This window comes from Perognathus longimembris, chromosome 15, assembly GCF_023159225.1.
Source record: "Perognathus longimembris pacificus isolate PPM17 chromosome 15, ASM2315922v1, whole genome shotgun sequence".
NCBI classification, from domain to species: Eukaryota; Metazoa; Chordata; class Mammalia; order Rodentia; family Heteromyidae; genus Perognathus; species Perognathus longimembris.
Window position 1 is genome coordinate 18,612,379 of NC_063175.1, and position 25,681 is coordinate 18,638,059.

General features: G+C 40.1%; 1 protein-coding gene and 1 long non-coding RNA gene across 7 annotated transcripts in view; one reads left to right on the forward strand and one right to left on the reverse strand.

Moving 5' to 3' along the window:
• The window catches only part of Esco1 (establishment of sister chromatid cohesion N-acetyltransferase 1), an 83,212-nt gene that overhangs the window by 15,988 nt on the left and 41,543 nt on the right, over window positions 1-25,681 (reverse strand). For all 6 annotated transcript variants that reach the window (XR_007213355.1, XM_048363123.1, XM_048363120.1 and 3 more), the window contains one exon: window positions 24,779-24,910. Coding sequence is in view for 5 of the 6 variants with exons in the window: in XM_048363123.1 (XP_048219080.1) it covers window positions 24,779-24,910 (132 nt within the window). In the remaining variant the exon portion in view is untranslated. The remainder of the gene's footprint in view (window positions 1-24,778; window positions 24,911-25,681) is intronic.
• Window positions 1,498-22,315, forward strand: LOC125363829. Its single transcript, XR_007213356.1, has 3 exons — window positions 1,498-1,508; window positions 9,685-9,690; window positions 21,969-22,315. It is a non-coding gene; the product is annotated as an uncharacterized LOC125363829 (long non-coding RNA).

Sequence of the window (25,681 nt, forward strand, 5' to 3'; positions counted from 1 at the left end):
GAACCTCACATTTTTGTCTAGGGCCAGCAAGACTGTTGGAGAATTAAAGTCTCCAACCAGTGGAAAAATTTAGCCCGGGCACGGTTACTCCGATGCCTCATTAGCACACTAATAGGCCCTTGGGAACACATTCCCAGTAAGGAGTTTCTGGTGTTTGCGGGCTAAAGGAAGCCACCTGTTGTTATCTCCTTTTCCCCCTGCTTAGCAAGTCTCCTTAGGGAGACTTGCTTGACCAGCTGCCTTTAGTGTTAGATTCTCACTATAAACAGGAAAGTCTCCTCACTGTTATTTTCACAAGTATTTGGAGAAGTCAAGTTTGATGAGATAGTAGCTAGGAGATAATTATAGTACTACCTCAGTTGTATACAGTTCCTTGTTTTGATATCAACAATCTTTGTAGTCACTACCTCCTGTAATTAGAAAGGCATTTGTACCAAGTTCCTGCCCTCACAGTAGGAAATTTCCTCCACTTTTGTATTTGAGACAAATGTCATGCTGTATTGATCTTTTACCCTGTAATTGTAAAATTGGTTTCTAACCCTATATAAACCCTGGCCCTCTTGGAATAAAGTATGCATTGGTTCACTCGCCTTGCATCCCCCGTGTCCTGATTTCGACTGCAGTTACCCAGGTTCAACACAAGACTATGATCTATTTACATCTCCTGTGTATCTAGGATGACAGATCTATACTATCACCTGTAGTTTATTAGTTGACAGGCTCTCACTAGCTTTTGCCCAAGCTGGCCTCAAACAACAATCTCTTCAATCTCAAACTCTGGAACAGCTGTGTTTGTAGGCATGACCAACTATACCTGACAACCTATTATATATGTATGCATGCATCCATGTATGTATGTATGTTTGTATTTTTGCCAGTACTGAGGCTTGAACTCAGAGCCTCACATTCTCACCCCTTGCCCTCAAGGCTAAAACTCTACTAATTTGAGTCACACATCTACTCTTGGCTTTTTTCTGGTTGTTTGGAGGTAAGATTCTCTTGGATTTATGTATATGCTGGCTCTGAACCAATTCTCAGATCTCAGCCTCTTGAGTAACTAGATTATAGGCTTGAGCCACTAGCACCCAGCTGTACTTTTTAAATACCAATCATGGTTAGAAGGGGAGAAAGGGGGAAAGACTGTACAGTCCTGAGTCACAATAAGCAGTTAATAAAATGCTGGGTTAAAATAAAGTAGCCAGTCCAGGCAGGAAAGTCTATTGAGACACTTAGATTCAATTAACCACCATAAAGCTTTAGATTCAATTAACCACCATAAAGCTGGAAGTGAAGGTATGGGTCAAGTGGTAGAGTGCTAGACTTGAGAGAAAAATCTCATGGATAATACCCCAGGAATGGCCTTAAGACTGGCACCAAAAAACAAAAAGATTGAAAAAATTAAATAAAAAATAAAGCCGGGCAACAGTGGCTCACACGTGTAATCCTAGCTACTCAGGAGGCTGAGATCTGAGGATCACAGCTCAAAGCTAGATTGGGGAGAAAAGTCTGTGAGACTCTTATCTCCAATTAACCACCAGAAAACTGGAAGTGGAGCTGTGGCTCAAGTGGTAGAGCACTAGCCTTGAGCTGAAGAGTTCAGGGACAGGGACCAGGCCCAGATCAAGCCCCACGACTGACAATAAATAAATAAGTAAATACATTAAATTAGTGCTGGAACATTTCTTTTTTTTTTTTTTTCAAAATCAAACTCATTTTATTCATGCCATTTCAATCACAAATAGCAGCCCAACTCCCCACATTTAACAATGAAAAGCTTCATGCATACAGTTTTGAACATTGCCTCATCATGTAAAATGACTCCAAAAGGGAAAAATTACTTCCAAACCAACACTAATTTTACCACAAATGAAAAGTAAATCTTAAGGATCTATGGAAGCTAGAGGAGTTAGCTCAGGGAATTTTATAATGCAATGTGATAAAACCAATTTTTAAAATAACATTTTTGTCTGTCCACTAGGAGAGAGTAACAAGCCACTTTTTTTCTTTCTGAAACAATAATAAATAACAAAATATACAAAACATTAGTTTTTAAGATGCTATGAATCAGGCAGCCAGGAAGTATTCATTGACACAAAACAGACTAGATATCCCTGTTGGTGTCCCAATTCACTTCCTTTAGAGTTTCCAGCCAAGGAACATGGAACAGAAATAGAATCCAGTGGACCATTGAGTTAGAATGAAAGAGGGGCTGGGAAAGGGAGGATCAAGCCCAGAGGTCTTGGCAAAAAAGAGTACTGATAAGAGAAAACTTCTTAAGGAGCTTCAGAATTCTAAAGAGAATTTCCCTGTAGTATATCATTATTATAAATATATGAGGAACTAGTGTAGGGCTAAGGAATTAACCACCAAAAAGGAAAGATTAATAGAAATAATGTTAAACTGTAACATAAAAGCAAAGATAGGATCTGATTTTTACCAACCAGAATGGAAAACTTGGCTTCTTCATACATAAGACATGAACAATGCTGGTAGGAATATAAAAGGCTAAAACCATTTTTGGGGAAAAAAATATCACTGATTTCTTAAAACTTAATATGTACATCTAATATATTCCAGCTACTTAATTGCTAGATGTTTAACCAATAGATCAAAACATGTGGCTTTCAACTGATATTCAACAAAGGAGCTAAAGACATACAATGGAATAAACAGAGCCTCTTCAACTACTGGTGCTGGGAGAACTGGGCAGCCATGTGCAGAAAACTCAAAGTAGACCCAAGCCTATCACCATGCACCAAGATCAACTCAAAATGGATCAAGGACCTCAATATCAGACCTGAATCCTTGAAACTACTGAAGGACAGAGTAGGAAAGACGCTAGAACTTATAGGCACAGGAAGGAACTTCCTGAATAGAGTCCCAGGGGCACAACAAATAGGGGAAAGACTCGACAAATGGGACTACTACAAATTAAAAAGTTTCTGCACAGCTAAGAACATAGCCACCAAAATAGAAAGACAGCCAACGATATGGGAAAGGATATTTACCAGCACAGCAACAGACAAAGGCCTGATATCTGTCATCTACAGAGAACTCAAAAAACTAAGGCCCTCCAAGCCCAATAAACCTATTAGGAAATGGGCAAAGGAGCTAAAGAGAGACTTCACGAGAAGATATAAAAATGGCAAAGAAACACATGAGGAAATGCTCAACATCCCTGCTAGTAAAGGAAATGCAAATAAAAACAACCCTGAGATACCACCTCACTCTAGTTAGAATGGCCTATACTCTGAACTCAGGAAACAACAAATGCTGGAGGGGGTACGGGGAAAGAGGAACCCTTCTCCATTGTTGGTGGGAGTGCAAATTAGTACAACCATTTTGGAGAACAGTATGGAGGTTTCTCAAAAAGCTCAATATAGACCTACCCTATGACCCAGCCATACCACTCCTAGGCATCTATCCTAAACAGCAAAACCCAAGATATCAAAAAGACATTTGTACTTCCATATTTATCGCGGCACAATTCACAACCCAGATGCCCCTCCACAGACGAATGGATCCAAAAAATATGGTACTTATACACAATGGAATACTACATAGCGATTAGGAATGGTGAAATATTGTTATTCGCAGGGAAATGGGCAGAACTCGAACAAATAATGTTGAGTGAGACAAGCCTAGAACACAGAAAACAAAGGGGCATGATCTCCCTGATATATGACTGTTAACAGAGGGATACGGAGAGACAGTAGAGACCAAGTCTGTGAATACTGTATATGTTCTTGATACATTGTATATTGTATATATGTCTACCTGACCTAGAGAAGGGATAGAAAAACAGGACGTAAGATATCACAAGAAATGTACACACTGCCCTACTATGTAACTGTACCCTTTTTGCACAACACCTTGTAAAAAAATTTGTGTTCAATTAATAAACAAAAAGAAAAGAAAAAAAAAACATGTGGCTTTAATTACATGTATGAAAATGTTCTTACAGACCTGTTTGTTTTAGCTAAATCTCACAATGAGCCATGTATCTATGAACAAGTGAATAAACTCTAGAATATATTACCACAGAATATTTGTAGGCAAGTTGCAAGGAATGAACCTTTCATACACAGAAAATATGGCTGAACCTCAGAAACACTGAGTAAAAGAAAGCAGCCTAGAAAAGTACAACCAAGTAATTCCATTTTTTATAAAATTCTAGAAAATTCAAAGACCGTGGAACATTTCTCACGTAACAAAGCACTTATCTAGCAAGCACAAGGCCTTGAGCCCAAAACCCTGTAATGCCAAAAATTAAAAAACAAAAAATAAATGAAGGCTGTGGGGAGCAGGGAATGGAAGAAACACCACTACTCCTGTGTGGAATAATGGTACCCTGGGTAGAATTGGCAGTCCCTAGCACACGGGAGATGCTTAGCTTCTTGACCTTGGCAGTCATCAAGCTGGTGCCCTGTCCCCTGCAGCCTACCTGAACCTTCTGTGGTTGGACAAACACAGTGCCCCACCCCTCAAAAAAGCCAATCAACTGGGTGCCAGTGGCTCAGGATTGTAAATATAGCTACTCAGGAAGCTGAGATCTGAGGATTACAGTTCAAAGCCAGCCCACACATGAAGGTCTATGAGACTCTCCTCCCCACCCCCACCCCAAAAGGCAGATTACTAGATATATTAAAAGACCAGGGGCTGGGAATATGGCCTAGTGGTAGAGTGCTTGCCTTGTATACATGAAGCCCTGGGTTCAATTCCTCAGCACCACATATATAGAAAGGCCAGAAGTGGCGCTGTGGCTCAAGTGGTAGAACACTAGCCTTGATCAAAAAGAAGCCAGGGACAGTGCTCAGGCTGAGTTCAAGGCCCAGGACTGGCAAAAAAAAAAAAAAAAAAAGACCAAAAAGATGATGATATGAAGTCTGGACTTTTTTTTTTTTTGTAGGGCTTCACGTATAGGAGGTGAGCAGTTTACCACTAGGCCATATTCCCAGCCCCTTGTCTGGATTTTAATTCAACTATTTCCTAGCAAAATTCTTGCTGTCACTGAAACTAAGACTATCAAAATCTGAAGTGCCTTGAATATTTAAATTGATGCATTCTTCTGTCTACTATAATTCTCACCATAAGTTATGGGAATCATATGATTTGGAGCACTTTGGAGAAAAATCAGGTGTGTGTCTCATCTAAATGAGTGTCTCTAGGCACTGGACTTTCTATTCCCCCATGTACAAGCTGCACTCACAACCTCAAATAATACCAGCTAGCAACTGAATGTAGAGCACCAACAGGTTTCACCTGAGACCTTCACTGCCACACCACTACCTCCAAACAAAAAACAAACCCCTCCTTTCTCTGGCTTCTCCTGCAACTTCCCCCAGTATGGGTCTTTCTGTATAATGGGGGGGGGGGGGGGAGTGTCTGGGGAGAGAGGCACCTTCAACTATGAGAAGCCAGTCCCTTTACAGCAGCACCTTTTATGGGACTTTCTCAGGACCCTAGAAGCACAGTTTCCAGTTTATCATTTATATTGTTTCAAGAAAGAAAAGACTTTCCACAAGAGATATAATTATCTTTAAACACTATCAGCTGTTCATCACACTGCCTATTAGAGGTGTCTCTGGAATACATATCCTTGCTAGCTGGAAGATCCCTAAGAATACAAGGCCCAGTGCCCATGCCAGGATGAGATGCTCAGATCTGAAATCCCCACATTCTGCACTCGAATTCACTAGACTGACTTTACTTTTTTAAGCTGTGATGGAAAGCTGTGGCTATTTGTTTTTGTTTTTGTTTTTTTGGGGGGGCAGTTGTGGGGCTTGAACTCTGGGCCTGGGCGCTGTCCCTGAGCTGTTCAGTTCAAGGCTAGCACTCTACCACTGAGCCACAGCGACACTTCCAGTTTTCTGGTAGTTAACTAGAGGCAAGAGTCTCATGGATTTTCCTGCCTGGGCTGGCTTTGAACCACCATCCTCAGATCTCCAGCCTCCTGAGCAGCTAGGATTATAGGTATGAGCCACCGGCGCCCGGCTGTGGCATTTCATACCTGTTAGTTTTACGAAAACTCAAATAAGTAAAATTTTCCCTATTATACCCATATGTATAAAAGAACAAAGCTATTAAATTATCCTATATCATTTTCTTTTCTTACAGATTGAAAAAATAACAGTGAAAAAGATCAATAATGTACTACGGTTATTAAATGCTAGTAACTCACTAAAAAAAATGACATCTTTCTTTTAGTTTAAGTTCATATTTTTGTTTGTTTGAGACAAGATCTTCCTACGTAGCCTACAACTTATGATCCCATGTCTCTGTCTCTGAGTATGATTATCATGTACAGTGCTCACATTCTTTTCTATTATGGCTTGACTTTAAGAATATTATAAAAACAGAATTAAGGAATATACAAACATGTATAATATAAAGTACAACATGGTATATGCTTGAAAGGAAATCTCCTTTGATTGAAACAAGCTTTTATACTTCTATCTGAATCCTTATCAATATGAATAGCAAATTCTCAAAAAAAATAAGCTGAGTGATTTAGCTCAATGGTAGAGTGCTTGCCCAACATGTACAAGTACCTGGATTCAAGCCCCAGCACCCAGGTGGGCTGAAGTGGTGAAAGAGTTGTCAAATTCAAGCAAAGATCACAGGAAAATGCAAAGTAATATAAGCAAAGTGTTGCAATGGTTTTAAGAAAAGAAAGCTCTTACTGGGATTAGAAAGAAATCAAAAAAAGGTTCACAGAAGAGGCAGTATTTCCCAGGGCTTGAAAGGTACAGATGACTATGGGAAGGCGTTCCTGGTGGTAGGAATGCTGTGAACTAAAAGAAAAGTAGAATGTTATAAGACATGCAAGACAGTGATCAGTTCAATTTGGCTCAGAAAAGAGAAATTTTAAAAAGTTGTTGAAGAATATACATTTTTTTTTGGGGGGGGGGCCAGTCCTGGGGCTTGGACTCAGGGCCTGAGCACTGTCCCTGGCTTCTTTTTGCTCAAGGCTAGCACTCTGCCACTTGAGCCACAGCACCACTTCTGGCCGTTTTCTAGATATGTGGTGCTGGAGAATCGAACCCAGGGCTTCATGTATATGAGGCGAGCTCTCTTGCCACTAGGCCATATTCCCAGCCCCGAAGAAGAATATACATTTAAAGAGCCATAATGTGGAGGACCACGATATTTGAGAGACATCAAAAGAAATCAAAGCTGATTCTGGGAAAAGGAAGTAATATGAACACATGCAAATGAAATTATTATAATATGGGTTTTACTTTCTAATCATGCTTTTTGGGGGGAGGGGTAGTACTGAGGTGTGAACTTGAAGTCTGTGCACTCTAGTTAGATGCTCTATCATTTGAGCCACTCCACTAGCCCTTTCTGCATTGGCTATTTTTGAGATAGGATCTCACTTTGCCCAGCCCAGCTTGGACTAAGATACTATTTTTGCTTCCCCTGTACCTGGAATGTAAGCATATATTCACACTGTACCCATCCATTGGTTGAGATGGAGTCTCATGACCTTTATGCTAGCAATGGCCTCAAAAGGCAACTTTCCAGATCTCTGCCTCCAAGTAGCTAGGATTATAGGATTAGTAAAATTAATTTTGTACCCAGACTCTTAGATTGCTCTTATTTAAGCTTTTGTACTTTTTTTTAAGTAAATCACAAAGGATGGTTATGGATGTGATTTATATGAGAAAAATAAAACTTAGGAGATTTATACTCAAAACAGCCTCTCCATATCCACTACATTTAATACACATTTAGATGTTTAGGTTATAGTATTTAACCAATATGACTATGAGAAGATAATCTTTGCCTATGCCATAGTCATTCTCTCCTCTTCTTTCTCTGCATTTTGTTTGTGTAATAACATGTTCTCAGCAACGAACTGTGAATTTCTCAACAGGGCTGGCACTGACAATTGAGCTGGACATTCTAATCTACTTTGAAACTGTCACATGCATTGAAGGAAGTTTAGCACTCTTGGCCATAAACACTACATGCCAATAGTTCTCCACACATTTTCAGAAGCCTCCAAGTGGAGAGTATGTAAAAAACAGCCCATTTCTCTACATTGAGAACCACTGCCATAAACCAGTCATGATTATTCTATTTCTTTCTGACAGATACTGGCTTCCTAGATTCTCTAGCAGCCAACTGTGGCTGCCAAAGCAGTTCTAGACGATAAGACAAAAGAGAATTTTTACAAAGGAGATTCCAGAAAAATAATGTCTTTCACTGACAAATGGTAAAGATCTATCTATAGAAAGAATATCTGAATATGGTATCAGGACACCAAACTGTTAGGAACATGACATCAAAGTGTGAAACAGACAAGATATGTACTCACTGCCTATTATTTAACTGTACCCCTTTTGTACAACACCTTGTCAACAAAATTTAATTAATAAAATTTTTAAAAAAAGAATTGCAATCAGGAAGAATTTAGGGGACTATACATGGTAGGCAGGAGGAATAGGCATATCAAAGATAAAGCCTAAAACTGAAACAGCACATACTGGCTACATGAACACATTAAATTATTTTCTTCCTTGAGACACAGTGTATATAATCCAGACTGGCCTTCAACTTCCATCTCTCTTGTGCTGGGATTCCAAGTGAGTACCACTATGGCCAGTTTAGCACTTTTACTTGGTAACAATTTCCCAGTATATAAGAAATATTTTAATTGATGCCACTCTCACCTCAAAGTCTAGAGGAACTTAGTGAGCAAATCTAGTTAGCTGATCAGTAATGATCATGATTGAAGCAAGGGAGAAAAAAAAAAATCAACCAAAATTTTAAGAGCTACAACAAAACTAGGCTAGAATGGCAGCCTGAAATCCACAAGACCTCCAAAGAGAGATAATTCTCTCTCATGTGACATCTACTGAGTTGAGCTGGAAAGGAAAGGGTAACGTGTCCGATGTGGCTGGGATCCCTAGTCTCTGCAAGAGAGAGCCAACCTCAAGAAATTTAAAAGCAGGAGGGAACTAAAAGGTAAAGTTTCAACTTAACTCTGATCTGACCCAACTTGATTACCAATTACATCTAGAAGATCATCCCTCATCATAAAGAAATAGAAAAAACGAGAAAACGGGATAGAATAGGGTCCAAAAAAGAGGGATACATGAATAGAGAGAAGGGGATAATGCTGTAAAAATTCAATGTATATCCTACAAAATTAAGAAAGTGAGAGGAGGGGTGAGTTGGGAAGGATGGGTAAGAATGTTGAATGCTGAAAATCAAGATGCACTGTACTCACTAATTGCTTTGTTGAATGGCAACAACTACTTAAAGAAAACTTTTTTTTTTTTTTTTTTGCCAGTCATGGGACTTGGACTCAGGGCCTGAGCACTGTCCCTGGCTTCTTTTTGCTCAAGGCTAGCACTCTACCACTTGAGCCACAGCGCCACTTCTGGCTTTTTCTGTTTATGTGGTGCTGAGGAATTGAATCCAGGGCTCCATGCATGCTAGGCAAGCACTCTACCACTAAGCGACATTCCCAGCCCAATAAAACTATTTTTTAAAAAAAGAAAAAAGGAGCAGTGGAGAAACACAAGAAAACAAAAAGGAGCAAAAAAGAAGACCCAAAAACCTACACGGAGCTGGAGAATCTACGGGGCACCCTCCCCCCACCAGCCGGCCCTGGCCCGAACAGGGCCAGGCTGGGAAAAGGGACCCGGCGATCGGCAGACTGACTGCCAGGAGCACAGAGTCCAGAGAGCCGGACTCCACGGACACCAGGGAGAGTGCAGACCAAGACACACGGCAACGGCAGCGATGGGAAGTTCGGGTCCACACCAGGAACGGACATAAGCTGCTGGGGAACCCAGCAGTGCAGAAGGGGAGAGCCGGGGATGCCACCACGACCTTTCGCAACACCCAAAGGACCAAAGGGGATACACAAACAATCAAGGACCAGTGAGTCCCCCATTACCCCCTCCCCCAACGGGAGACCAGCTATCAGAGACCCAAACCTTACAAAGAAGCTAGATCTCCCTACCCCCCCCACCCCGAGGAAACAAAGAACCCCCAAATCAGGCGGGAAGCTCCCATCAGGCGCTGGGAAGTCACAGGAGTTTAGCAGGGGAAGGGCAGAGCAGCCCCAAGGCCGCCCAGGAGCCAGAACTGGCCAAACCAGCCCTGCCCCCTTCCCAACAGGGGCCAGGGGACGGCCGACAGTGCAAGCCCCACCTGAGGCACCTGGATTTCCCAGATGTTTACAACTAAAATCACAGGCACTGGTGGGCAATACCAGCACAGCAGGGACACCTGGGCCTGATCACACACCCCCCCTCGCAGCGGAGGCGCAGTCTGAGGGCACTAACCCACGCCAGGACAGTTGATCCTACTGGGCCCCACACATACCACCCCCAACAGCGGACTCGCGGGAGGGTGCAAGTACAACCCAACAACCCAGGGCTCTCTCTGGTAGGCGTACCCCGCTCAGGTGGACGGGCCACAGCAGCGGTACGCCATGTAGTGGGCACACAGCGCAGCAGTGGGCGGGGCCCCCAGCGACAGTGCCTACTCTGGTAGGTGTACCCTGCTCAGGTGGGCGGGGCCACAGAAGCAGCACCGACCCTGGTAGGCAAGCCTACACAGGAGGGCAGAGCTCTCCATCAACCTGTGCCCACTCAGTTTGGCGCATTTCACACAAGTGGGTGGGCCACACCCCAAAAACACTGGCCCCACAGCTGTACACATAGGAAGACGAACTGCCTGAGAGGTGAGCTCCTCGGACCAAGATACAGAGTGGAAAAAACAACCAAAGAAGAGATAAGCCTCCACGCCACACTGAATTAGCGACCAACAAACCCCCAACAGGGGCACGCTAGGGTCAGCACAGAACAGCGGCAGGACACTGTCCCGCAGAGAAAGAAACAGAACCTACCAGCGCCCAAGTGCAGGGAGAGTGATCATCTCAGCAACAACTGAGAAGGTCACGCTCACCGATTGGGAAGCAAGGTCCAACAGCCAAACCCAAACTCAGAGCCAGGACACCAGGGCACAAGGCTCCCACTCACGGACCAGCGGGAACCAGCAAAAAACCAAACCAGGGAAGCCAGCCAGCGGCAGCACCTGTTCCGGTAGACACGCCTACACAGGAGGGAGGGCAGAGGTACAAACCAAACCTGAGAAGCAAACCACAGATCTCCAGATGCACAAATCACAAAGAAATATAACACAGTTCATCAAAGGGCAAGCCAACTCGCCAGCTCCAAAAAGCAGCACGACTGAAGAGGAGATGGAGAATAAAAAAGCAAATGAGGCCATGTTAACAGAAATGATGGAAAGCGTGAGAAACGAAATCAGAAAACAATTCCAGGAGTTTAGAGTGGAAGTGTTGAAGGACATCCAGGAAGCCAAGAAAGAAATGGAAGCAAAAATGGATACAATGCAAACCTCCATTAAAGAAGACGTTAACATCCTGAGAATTGAAATGCATGAACAAAAAGACTTAAAATACAACTCTTTAAAGGAAGAAATTTCCACGATCAGAGCTGATCTGACAACCAAAAATAGCTCTCTGACATCCATAAACTCTGCAATTGAATCCACAGCACTAAGAATTGACCATATGGAATCCAGAATCTCTCGCCTGGACGATGAAGCAGCTGACAACAACCAGAAAATGACCACACTCCAAGAAACAGAGAAGCTTCAGGGGAGACTAATCCAGGAACTAATGGACAAAGACAAGAGATATAATCTGCGCATAATTGGAATAGAAGAAGGAGCCGAATACCAGAGAAGAGGGCTTACACATGTTCTCAATAAAGTTATTGCAGAAAACTTCCCCAATCTCACAGGGGATCCCTTCCAGGTAACCGAAGTCTATAGGACACCTGGCAGGCTAGACCCCAGAAAAGCCACCCCAAGGCACATAATATTCAATACTACAGTAGACCTCAAGATTAAAGAGCAGGGCTGGGGATATAGCCTAGTGGCAAGAGTGCCTGCCTCGGATACACGAGGCCCTAGGTTCGATTCCCCAGCACCACATATACAGAAAACGGCCAGAAGCGGCGCTGTGGCTCAAGTGGCAGAGTGATAGCCTTGAGCGGGAAGAAGCCAGGGACAGTGCTCAGGCCCTGAGTCCAAGGCCCAGGACTGGCCAAAAAAAAAAAAGATTAAAGAGCAAATTCTGAATTCAGCCAAAGCGAAGAAAGAAATTTTCTACAATGGGAAGAGGATTCGAATAACAGCTGACTTATCCATACAAACTTACCAAGCACGAAGTGAGTGGAAGAACACCATCCAAGTACTTCAGGCTAACAATATGCAACCTCGGATCAAATATCCAGCGAAATTGGAGTTCACATTTGAAGGTAAAACCAGATCTTCCCACACGTAACAGGAGCTAAAGGAATATGTGAATAAAAAACCAGCCCTACAGCGAATTCTAACAGGAGAGCCCCACCCAACAGAGATTGTACAAGACACACAGACAGAATCAGAAAGAAACTACAATAGCCAAAGTCCAACAGAAAAAACAGCTCACGGAAGACAAGAAAAAAAAAAGAGGAGCAGAATGTAGAATGGATTTGCAAACAAAAAGTTGACATCTGCTGTCTACAAGAGACCCACCTTTCAGCAAGGGACAAAAACAGGCTCCAAATGAAAGGATGGAGCAAGATCTACCAAGCAAACGCACCTACCAAACGGCAGGTTTAGCCATCCTGACCTCAGACAAGCTGGACTTTTCATACAAATCAACTCAAAAAGACAAAGAAGGACACTACATATTAATACAAGGAAACATCCAGAATCAAGACATCACGGTGATAAATGCATACTCACCGAACAAATGAGGCCCTACACATGTCAAGACCCAATACACCTTCTTTTCAGCAGCCCATGGATCATATTCCAAAATAGACCACATCATAGCCCACACAAAGACCCTCAGCAAATACAAAAGTATTGATATCACCCCATGTATTATATCTGATCACAGTGGATTAAAGGTAAACCTCAACAACAAAGGATAACACAGAGGCTATACACACTCTTGGAGGCTAAACCCCACACTGCTATCCAACACTTGGGCCACAGACCAAATTACTCACCAAGATTAAAGAAGAGATAAATCTGACTGAAAATAGAAAGACCATTCAACAAATAAATAAGACTAAAAGCTGGTTCTTTGAGAAAATAAACAAAATTGACAGACCCATTGCAAGACGTACAAACAAAAGAAGAGACTCATATCCATAAAATCAAGGACTCCACCGGTAAAATTACAACAAATACACACGATATTCAAACAATCATAAGGAACTATTTCCAAAACCTCTACTCAGCAAAAAACAATAATTGTACAGAAATGGATCAATTCTTAGAGAAGTACAAACTGCCCAAACTGAACCAAGAAGAAATAAATAAACTATATAAACCAATAACTTACAGTGAGATACAGGATGTAATCAATAATCTACCAACAAAGAAAAGCCCAGGCCCAGATGGATTCACCAACGAATTCTACAAAACCTTTAGTGATGAGCTAATACCAATACGCCTCAAACTCTTCCATGAAATAGAAAATCGCCATATTGCCCAAATTGTTATACAAATTCAATGCAATCCCTATCAAAATCCCAGTCACATTCTTCACTGAAATAGGAAAAGCAATCCATAAATTTATATGGAACAGCAAAAGACCTAGAATAGCCAAAGCAATTCTAGACAAAAAAAGCAGTGCAGGAGGTATCACAATACCAGACTTCAAGCTTTACTATAGAGCCATCATCACAAAAACAGCCTGGTATTGGTATAAAAAGACCAGAAGACCAAAGGATCAGAATTGAAAATCCAGAAATAAAACCGCACTCTTAAAGTCAGCTGATATTCAACAAAGGAGCTAAAGACAGACAATGGAATAAACAGAGCCTCTTCAACTACTGGTGCTGGGAGAACTGGGCAGCCATGTGCAGAAAATTCAAAGTAGACCCAAGCCTATCACCATACACCAAGATCAACTCAAAATGGATCAAGGACCTCAACATCAGACCTGAATCCTTGAAACTACTCAAGGACAGAGTAGGAAAGACACTAGAACTTATAGTCACAGGAAGGAACTTCCTGAATATAGTCCCAGGGGCACAACAGGTAGGGGAGAGATTCGACAAATGGGACTACTACAAATTAAAAAGTTTCTTCACAGCTAAGAACATAGCCACCAAAACAGAAAGATAGCCAACCATATGGGAAAGGATCTTTACCAGCACAGCAACAGACAAAGGCCTGACATCTGTCATCTATAGAGAACTCAAAAAACTAAGCCCCTCCAAGCCCAATAAACCTATTAGGAAATGGGCAAAGGAACTAAAGAGAGACTTCACAAGAGAAGAGATAAAAATGGCAAAGAAACATATGAGGAAATATTCAACATCCCTGGTAGTAAAGGAAATGCAAATAAAAACATTTGGGCCACAGACAAATATAAGATGAAATTAACGAATTCATAACCCACAATGACGATGAAAATACATCACAAAGAAACCTATGGGACATAGCTAGGGCAGTACTGAGGGGCTAGATCATCGTCCTCAGCACTCACATTAAAAGAATTGAAACAGAGCAGGTGAATAACCTCACGATGAAACTAAAACAACTGGAGAAACAAGAAATGATCAAATCTAAAATGACTAGGCGGAGAGAGATCACAAAGATTAAAGAAGAGATAATTCTGATTGAAAATAGAAAGACCATTCAACAAATAAATATACCCGAGATTTGTATATTTATACCTGTTTATATACCTGAGATGCCACCTCACTCCAGTTAGAATGGCCTATACTCTGAACTCAGGCAACAACAAATGCTGGAGGGGTTCGGGGAAAGAGGAACCCTTCTCCATTGTTGGTGGGAGTGCAAATTAGTACAACCACTTTGGAGAACAGTATGGAGGTTCCTCAAAAAGCTCAATATAGACCTACCCTATGACCCAGCCATACCACTCCTAGGCATCTATCCTAAACAGCAAGTCCCAAGATATCAAAAAGACATTTATACTTCCATGTTTATCGCGGCACAATTCACAATAGCCAAAATATGGAAACAACCCAGATGCCCCTCCACAGACGAATGGATCCAAAAAATATGGTACCTTTACACAATGGAATACTACATAGCGATTAGGAATGGTGAAATATTGTTATTCGCAGGGAAATGATCAGAACTTGAACAAATAATGTTGAGCGACACAAGCCTAGAACACAGAAAACAAAGGGGCATGATTTCCCTGATATATGACTGTTAAGAAAGGGAGACGGAAAGACAGTACAGATCAAGTCTGTGAATCCAAAAACTGCTTGTCAAATAGTATTCCCCACAGGATTGGGGCACCGACCCAACAGTATGTAACTAAAACCAAACAATTACTCAACATATAAAGGTCAAAAATTGACCTCTCAGGGGAATACAATAAATCAAAAGCTAGGTACATACGTTCATATAAGACTACTGTCGACATATGGTCTAATATCGACATTACTTTTAAAGCCCTAGGCGAACTTTCTTGGGCGTGGCCACGTGGCTACTGTATATGTTCTTGATACATTGTATATTGTATATTGTATATATGTCTACATGACCTAGAGAAGGGATAGAAAAACAGGACGTAAGATATCACAAGAAATGTACACACTGCCCTACTATGTAACCGTACCCTTTGTGCACACCTTGTCAAAAAATTTGTGTTCAATTAATAAACAAATAAAATAATAAATAAATAAAAGAATCACATTGTTATCTCAGTCGATGCCCAAAAAGCCTTTGACAAAATACAACATCCATACTTATTAAAAGCTTTGGAGAGAACAGGAATAGATGGAACATTCCTCAAAACAATAAAAGCCATATACAACAGACCAACTGCTAACATCATATTAAATGGAGAGAAACTAAAATCATTGCCCCTAAACTCAGGAACAAGACAAGGATGCCCACTCTCCCCACTTCTTTTCAACATAGTGCTGGAATCCCTAGCCATAGCAATAAGGCAAGAGGAGGACATCAAAGGGATCCACATCGGCAAGGAAGAAATCAAATTATCCCTATTCGCAGATGACATGATCTTATATCTGAAGGACCCAAAAAACTCAGTCCCCAAACTCCTACACCTAATAATCCATTTTGGCAAAGTAACAGGATACAAAATCAATCCACAAAAGTCAGCAGCCTTTCTGTACACCAGCAATATACAAACAGAAAAGGAAATTATGGAAACAATTCCATTTACAGTAGCCAAAAAAAGAATAAAGTACCTAGGGATCAACTTCACCAAGGACGTGAGGACCTATGTAATGAAAACTATAATAATCTAATAAGGGAAATCAAAGAAGACACAAGGAGATGGAAAGACCTCCCATGCTCATGGGTAGACAGAATCAATATAGTGAAAATGGCCATATTGCCGAAATTGTTATACAAATTCAATGCAATCCCTATCAAAATCCCAGTCACATTCTTCACTGAAATAGAAAAAGCAATCCATAAATTCATATGGAACAGCAATGACCTAGAATAGCCAAAGCAATTCTAGGCAAAAAAAAGCAGTGCAGGAGGTCTCACAATACTAGACTTCAAGCTCTGCTACAGGGCCATCATAACAAAAACAGCCTGGTATTGGTATAAAAACAGACCAGAAGACCAAAGGATCAGAATTGAAGATCCAGAAATAAAACCACTCTCTTACAGTTAGCTGATATTCGACAAAGAAGCTAAAGACATACAATGGAATAAACAGAGCCTCTTCAACTACTGGTGCTGGGAGAACTGGGCAGCCATATGTAGAAAACTCAAAGTAGACCCAAGCCTAACACCATGCTCCAAGATCAACTCAAAATGGATCAAGGACCTCAACATCAGACCTGAATCCTTGAAACTACTCAAGGACAGAGTAGGAAAGACACTAGAACTTATAGTCACAGGAAGGAACTTCCTGAATATAGTCCCAGGGGCACAACAGGTAGGGGAGAGACTCGACAAATGGGACTACTACAAAATAAAAAGTTTCTGCACAGCTAAGGACACAGCCACCAAAACAGAAAGACAGCCAACCATATGGGAAAGGATCTTTACCAGCACAGCAACAGACAAAGGCCTGATATCTGTCATCTACAGAGAACTCAAAAAACTAAGCCCCTCCAAGCCCCGTAAACCAATTATTAAATGGGCAAAGGAGCTAAAGAGAGACTTCACAAGAGAAGAAATAAAAGTCGCAAAGAAACATATGAGGAAATGCTCAACATCCCTGTTAGTAAAGGAAATGCAAATAAAAACAACCCTGAGATACCACCTCACCCTAGTTAGAATGGCCTATACTCTGAACTCAGGCAACAACAAATGCTGGAGGGGGTGCGGGAAAAGAGGAACCCTTCTCCATTGTTGGTGGGAGTGCAAATTAGTACAACCACTTTGGAGAACAGTTTCTCGAAAAGCTCAATATACACCTACCCTATGATCCAGCCATACCTCTCCTAGGCATCTATCCTAAACAGCAAGTCCCAAGATATCAAAAAGACATTTGTACTTCCATGTTTATCACAGCACAATTCACAATAGCCAAAATATGGAAACAACCCAGATGCCTCTCCACAGATGAATGGATCCAAAAAATATGGTACCTTTACACAATGGAATACTACATAGCGATTAGGAATGGTGAAATATTGTTATTCGCAGGGAAATGATCAGAACTTGAACAAATAATGTTGATTGGGGCAGCGACCCAACAGTATGTAACTAAAACCAAACAACTACTCAACATATAAAGGTCAAAAACTGACCTCTCAGTGGAATACAATAGCTCAAAAGCTATGTATGTACATTCATATAAGACTACTGTCAACATATTGTCTAATGTCAACATTACATTTAAAGCCCTAGGCGAATTTTCTTGGGCGTAGGCCACGTGGCTACTGTTCATGTTCTTGGTACATTGTGTATTGTATATATGTCTACCTGACCTAGAGTATGGAACGAAAAACAGGGCATAAGATATCACAAGAAATGTACACACTGCCCTACTATGTAACTGTACCCTTTTTGCACAACACCTTGTCAAAAAAAAGTTGTGTTCAATTAACAAATAAATTAAAAAAGAAAAAAGAAAAAAATTTTTAAAAAAGAGAGAGCTCTTTAGGTAAAAATGGAGATGTTATGTACTTCAGTCTCTACTATGCCCTCATACACATTGTCCAATGTACAACAAAAACTTACAAAAACCACATAAAAAGATTAACAACTACTGTCATGAGATGAATTCCTTCTGAATCGATTCCCAAACAATCCTAATCAAACTCCCAGTAAGTTATTTTGTGATTACCAACAAATCCTGAAGTTTATAGGGGAAAACACACAAATAGCCAACACAACTAGCAGGCAGAACAAGAGAACTGACATACTATGAAGCATATATACAAACACAAACATAATGGATTATTTTCAGCCAGAAATAGGAACATAAATGGGCATGGTAACAAATATCTGAGGTTAGGAGGTAGAAACTGGGAGGAATGCAATTTAAAGTTAGTCAGACAGAAAAAGTTAGAAAGATCCTATGGTCCCAGTTATGTGGCTAGGTGGGTTGGGGTCTGAGGCTGTCCCTAGCCCAACCATGAGACCTAACCTGAAAAATAACTAGAGCAAAAAAGAGCTGGGAGGGGACAGGGCTCAAGTGATAAAGAGTATTGGTCTAACAAGGGCATACTTCTAAGTTCAAAGCCCAGTGGGGGGGGGGGGGGCTGCGGGGGGAGTCAATGTCATTTGGAGGAAAATGGATAGAACTGTAAAGACTATATTAGATGAAGTAAGCCAGACTCATAAAGACAAATATCTCATGTGGAATGTAGATTTTTAAAAAGTCATTACATGGAGGCCTAGTTGAAGTGGTAAAGCTCTAACTTTGAAATAAAAAGCTAAAGAAGACTACAAGAAAAGTCAACTTCAAGCCCAGTGCTGGTAGAAAAAATAAATAAAACACTTTGCCAGTGGGCTGGGAAAATGGCCTAGTGGTAAAGTGCTTGCCTCGTATATACGAAGCCCTGGGTTTGATTCCTCAGCACCATATACATAGAAAAAAGCCAGAAGTGGCACTGTGGCTCAAGTGGTAGAGTGCTAGCCTTGAGGGACAGTGCTCAGGCCCTGAATTCAAGTCCCAGGACTGGCAAAAAAAAAAAAAAAACTTTGCCAAAAATAAACTACATAAAGTTACAGTAATCTAGAGAGCATAAATGGTATTTTGAAAGATAGATCAATAAAACAGAACAGAGAGCAATGAAATAGATTCACAGTTAACTGAAATTTGTCATAGGAACAATGGAGAAGCAGATATCTACGCAACTTTTTAAAAAATGGTTACAAGGGTTGAGTGGGAATTTCACTCAATGGAAGAGTGCTTACCTAGCTAGTACAAGACTCTGAGTTCAGTCCTCAGCACCAAACTAAAAAATACATAAATAAAATTACAGTTAGGTGCTGGTGGCTATACCTGCTAATTGCTAATCCTAACTACTGAGAATGCTGAGACCTGGAGATCATAGTTCAAAGCCAGCCCAGGCAAGAAAGTTTGTAATATTCTTACTCCAATTAACCACCAAAACAACAAAAGTGGAACTGTGGCTCAAGTGGCCTTGAGCCAAAAAACTAAGGGACAGTACCCAGGTCCAGAGTTCATGCCCTAGTTATCAGCACCAAAAACAAAAAAGAAAAGAAAAAGTGTCAGATACAGGTCTTTGGAGTTCAGGCTTAGCTCAGTGTTCGACATAGCAAGTCATATGAAAGGCCGTAGATTTAATCCAATAAAATTAAGACAAATTTTAAACCTCTTATAAAAATGAAGTCAAAATGACTTATAAATGTAGAACACAAAACTATAATGCTCATAGAAGATACTAAAGGAAAAAATGTCTAGATAACTTTGAAGATAGCTTTTTAGATACAACAACGGCACAATCCACAAGAGGGTTTGCAAAGGTGGACTTGATTAAAATTTCTGCTTTACTAAAGATATTGTCAAGGGATTGGAAAAAAAAAAACCAAGCAAGCCTGTAATGCAGTTCTTGAAGGAAAAATAGTGATTATACATTCACAAAAGACATATCTGATAAAGGATGAGGTTATCCAAACTATATAAAGCAGTGTTAAAACTCAGTAAGGTTAACAATTTGGGCTGGGACTATGGCTTAAGTGGTGGAGCACTTGCCTAGCATGCACAAAGTTCAGAGTTCAAGCCCCAGCATCACCAAAAATAAACAACAAAAGACTTTAAAAACACATAAATGACCTGGACAATGTACTACTGACAGACTAATAAGCATATGAATATATTAAAAAATGTTCCCAGCGAGGTGTAGTGGTATACACCTGCAATCCTTCAGTCCTGAGGCAGATTTCAAGTATGAAGCCAGCCTGGCAAAGATGTTAAAACCTTGCCTCAAAAAACAAAACAAACGGGGCTGGGAATATGGCCTAGTGGCAAGAGTGCTTGCCTCATTTAAATGAAGCCCTGGATTCAATTCCTCAGCACCACATATATAGAAGATGGCCACAACTGGCGCTGTGGCTCAAATGGCAGAGTGCTAGCCTTGAGTAAAAAGAAGCCAGGGACAGTGCTCAGGCACTGAGCCTGAGTCCAAGACCCAGGACTGGGGGGGGGGGGGGTGGGGACCACATACAAATCTGGGCTCTGGTGGCTCAGGCCTGTGAGACTGATTGAAATACACTGTAAATTTGTGGAAATGTAACAGTGAAATTCTCCCTGTATAATTAATGTAAGTTAATTTATACCAATTCCAAATTAGTTTAAAGCAACACATACTATGACTAGGAACATAGAACGGAAAAGCACTTATCTGTCATACTTGAAGCCCTGAGTTTGATCCAAAACAATTTTTTTTAAAGTAAAGTAACATTCTATTCTTGGCAAAGCCCATAAAAATCTCCTGATTTACAAATTTATATTTGTGTGTGTACCAGCCCTGGAACTTGAACTCAGGGCCTGAGTGCTGACCCTGTGAGATTTTGTGGGGTTTTTGTTGTTGTTCAAGGATAGCACGCTACCACTTCAACCACAGCTCTACTTCTAGCTTTTGGTAGTTAACTGGAGATAGGAATCTCTCAGACTTTCCTACTCCAGCTTTCTTTGAACCGTGATCCGATTGTCCTGCTAAGTAGGTAGGATTATAGTCATGAATACCAGTGCTTGGCTTGAGACATTTTAACATCTTTCCAAGGCTGGCTTCAACTTGAAATCTCCTGCCTCAGGATTGAAGGATTACAGGTGTGTGCCACTACAACTGGCTTGGGTCATACAGCTCTAAGATAATTCTTCTGCAAATAATCTAAATACATTCTTCAATACTACTAAAAAGCTCAAATGCAGCTCTCGTTTCTAATCATTCCTGATAGTCCCTTGCCTAATGACAAGAAGGAACTCTTCATACTTGTCACACACTTAACCTGCACCTTAGTCCACACAGAAAAGCAGATGTTCTGTCTAAGCCAGAGTTTAGGCTCCTCCTTAGGCACTAAGAGGCTTCTTTCTAGTTAGTTTGTAGTAAGTCAGATAAAATTCATTTCACAAATGATGTTAATGACGCAGATTAGGGGTAAAATAAAGAAAGAGAAAAATGATCTACCTGCTCTCCCCTACCCAAGACAAAGAAAGATGTAAGGGACCAAAAACAGGTTCTGTAAACAACAATTTCTACTGTGATTATATAGTATCAATGCTAAACTTTGAAAATAGGACATTAGTCATTTCTATTATCCTTTGTCTAGAGAAATTTTTTGCCTAAGGTAGCTAAGGAAAAGATACTTTTTAAAGAACATTTTGTTTTTGTTTTTATGCCAGTATTGGGACTTGAACTCTGGGCAAGAAGTAGAGGCACTGTCCCTTAGTTTTCTCAGTCAAAGTTGGCATTCTACCACTTGAGTCACACAGCTCCATTTCTGGCTTTTTGGTGGTTAATTGGAAATAAGAGTCTCTTGACCTGGTTGGCTTCAAACTGTGATCCTTTGATCTCAACTTCCTTAGCAACTGGAAATATAGGCATGAGTCACTGGCACCAGGAAATCTGCTATTTTTAAATAGTTCTAAATACAGTAAAATTTTTATCATTTCTAAGTGAATTAAACCAGAGCATCAAGTATCTTCTTTTTCTGTGTATTTTTCACCAAGAATTAAACACAACAGAAAGGACTGACACTAAATGTTAGATATTCTGTCAAGCACAAGTGCTTAATGTCTTTTTGAGGTTCACTATAAGCTATCTCACAAATTATTTAAATGTCACAATTCAAAATGTGGAGTCACAATCACAGCAGACCATCAAGATAATTGTATAATTGTATTCCCCCCCCTCAGCCCCCCGTCCTAGGTCTGGGACTCAGGGCCTGAGCACTGTCCCTGAGCTTCTTTTTGCTCAAGGCTAGCACTCTACCACTTGAGCCACAATGCCACTTCTGGCCTTTTCTATTTATCTGGTGCTGAGGAATTGAACCCAGGGCTTCATGAATGCAAGGCAAGCACTCTACCACTAAGCTATATTCCCAGCGACAGTTATACTTTTATTCTCTCTATATATACTATAAAAGAATGCATTTATAATGTTTTGTAGTAGTCTTAGCTCAGGCTATATACCTACAGTTGGAAATGCAAAAAATAATGACCTTGATATTGGCAAAAGATAACCAACTGCTAAACTGATAAAGGATGAGGTTATCCAAACTATATAAGGCAGTGTTAAAACTCAGTAAGGTTAACAATTTGGGCTGGGACTATGTCCTAGGTCTGGGACTCAGGGCCTGAGCACTGTCCCTGAGCTTCTTTTTGCTCAAGGCTAGCACTCTACCACTTGAGCCACAATGCCACTTCTGGCCTTTTCTATTTATCTGGTGCTGAGGAATTGAACCCAGGGCTTCATGAATGCAAGGCAAGCACTCTACCACTAAGCTATATTCCCAGCGACAGTTATACTTTTATTCTCTCTATATATACTATAAAAGAATGCATTTATAATGTTTTGTAGTAGTCTTAGCTCAGGCTATATACCTACAGTTGGAAATGCAAAAAATAATGACCTTGATATTGGCAAAAGATAACCAACTGCTAAACTCATTTCCTTCTCACAAGCTTATTTCAAAAGAAATAGCTCTGTCCCATCTAGGGGTATGTGGGAAGGGTTTCTTAGAATAAGAGACAATCGTCCCCTAAAACGCTTTTAGCATTTTAAGAGATTCAGAATTTGTTTAGAGGTGGTAGTAAAACTGTTCCTTGCTCCATAAATCAACTTTTCTGTGTGTGTGTGTGTTATACAATGTTTTTTTTTTCTCAAATTTTTATTATCAAACTGATGTACAGAGAGGTTACAATATCATACGTTGGGCGTTGGATACATTTCTTGTACTGTTTGTTGCCTTGTCCCTCATGCCCCCCCTCCCTCCCCCCCTTTCCCTCCCCCCATAAATCAACTTTTGATATCTAACAAAATCAGAATATTTTCTGACTGATTTCTTTATAGTTCCCCCTCAAAAATTAAGAGTTTTCCTAAACCTTTTAAACATAACGTATTTATAATTTAGGAAACTAAATCACCATAAATTATGTAAATTGGACAGAAATGGGATCTACCAGTTCACATATATAAAGTACACAAGTCTTCTATAAATTAGCTACCTGATAGATCATTTTTCTTTTCCAGATGTAAAGATCCTAATATAGCCAAACTGAAAAAGTAAAATTTCCAATGATAAATCATTATCTAGCTATAGATGGTCTACATCACATACATTGTATTTCATTTAGTGAAGCAGTAACAAGAGAGTTTATGTGGAAAAGGCAGATAAAAAAAAAAGGAATACAAAGGATGACTAAGGAAACCAAACTAAAAAAGAAAAAAAAATCAAAATAACAAACCTCATCTACTCTTTATGAGTAACTAGGTGAATGAATGCATACATTATCAGTCAGCCAAAGCTAAGTATATGAATTTAACTGAGGGCAATAAAGAGTTTTAAATAAGGCAGTGTCCAGTGCCTACATACAGGCCTATATGAAATGAATTGGTGATCTCAGTTCAGATATCCTGGAGGTCTTATTAATGTGAGTGTATTGAAGGTAACATTATAGAATAAAAACAGGTTCCATTTCAGATATGGGTAAACAGCAATTATATTAAATTACTATTTTCACAAGATATCTGAAATGGTTCAAAACAGCTAAAAAGTAATTTTTCTCTTTCTAGAAATGAGTACTAATTATACTCATATGCCTCAAATGAATTTACATCAAAAATATTTCATGGTAAAATAAATCAAATACGACCCAACATTAACTTTGTGGGTTTTTTTTAAAGAATATTACCTTTTTTTTCTTTTAATAGTACAAAGACAAATTCTTGTGAGTTCAAAGAAGGTAACAAAATAAATCTCCAAGCCCCAATACAAAGTTGTACAAGGTTACATGAATTAAATAGATTCAATAGTAATTATTTTATTAAAATCTAAAGAAATTTGTAGGAAATTACTCAAGCTGAATATCATTACATAGAAACAGTATAATAACTTTTAGAAAAATATAATTTAAAGATCCCACCATACAAACTAAATAGAATAAATTAGCTTTTTCCAATAGTTGGCTTTGTTTTAAAGTAAGCCAGTATACATATGTTTTGTCTATGTTACTGCTCCTCAAAAAAAAAAAAATTAATGACTTAAATTTGGCAATCCATCTCATTAAGATTATGATCTAATCATCTAAACTTTATGCTTAGAATTCATGAATTCCACTTACCACATACTTTACAGCACTTATGAACTGGTTGTGGAAAAGCAGATGTTGAGTTTCATCTTCAGGATTTGAAGCTGTGTAAAGCATTCCACAAACATTACAGGAAACTGCTCCAAATCTTTTTTGTCCTGCATCCTGTTTATAAAAACAAGTTTTTAATCTTTCCCAGTTACCCATGGACATAAGATTCCCAGCTATAAAGTAAACATTACACGAGAACTGCTTAATCCATAATGAGTGACCTTAATATTGACTAGAAACATCAAGATGTTAATGTCTGAAATGTACAATTCTATTAAGAAATGTTTCCATTTTAATAACCTGATTGGTCCTTCCACCACATCCAGCTTAAAAAACTGAGAAATTATTTTTTTTGTTTGTTTTTTTTTTCTCTTTTCTAGGGTTTTTTTGTTTGTTTGTTTTTGGGGGTTTTTTTTGCCAGTCCTGGGGCTTGGACTCAGGGCCTGAGCACTGTCCCTGGCTTCTTTTTGCTCAAGGCTAGCACTCTGCCACTTGAGCCACAGCGCCACTTCTGGCCATTTTCTGTATATGTGGTGCTAGGGAATCGAACACAGGGCCTCATGTATATGAGGCAGGCACTCTTGCCACTAGGCCATATCCCCAGCCCCTGAGAAATTATTTTTAACATTACACACTTAGACAAAAAGCCCCAAACAGCAAATACTCTTAAAAAGAACACCAGTATTTTTCATCCTTTCAATAATTATACTAATCTATAGGCATGTAGACTTCTTTTTAAAACTTCTTTAAACCTCTTAGCTAGGTTTGGTGACACAGCCCTGTATCTCAGAACTCAGGAAGTAGGACAGAAGGATTGTAAATTAAAGCCAACCTGGGCTACACAGTTGAGATCCTGCCTCAAAAGAACTAAGTAGCCAGGAATGG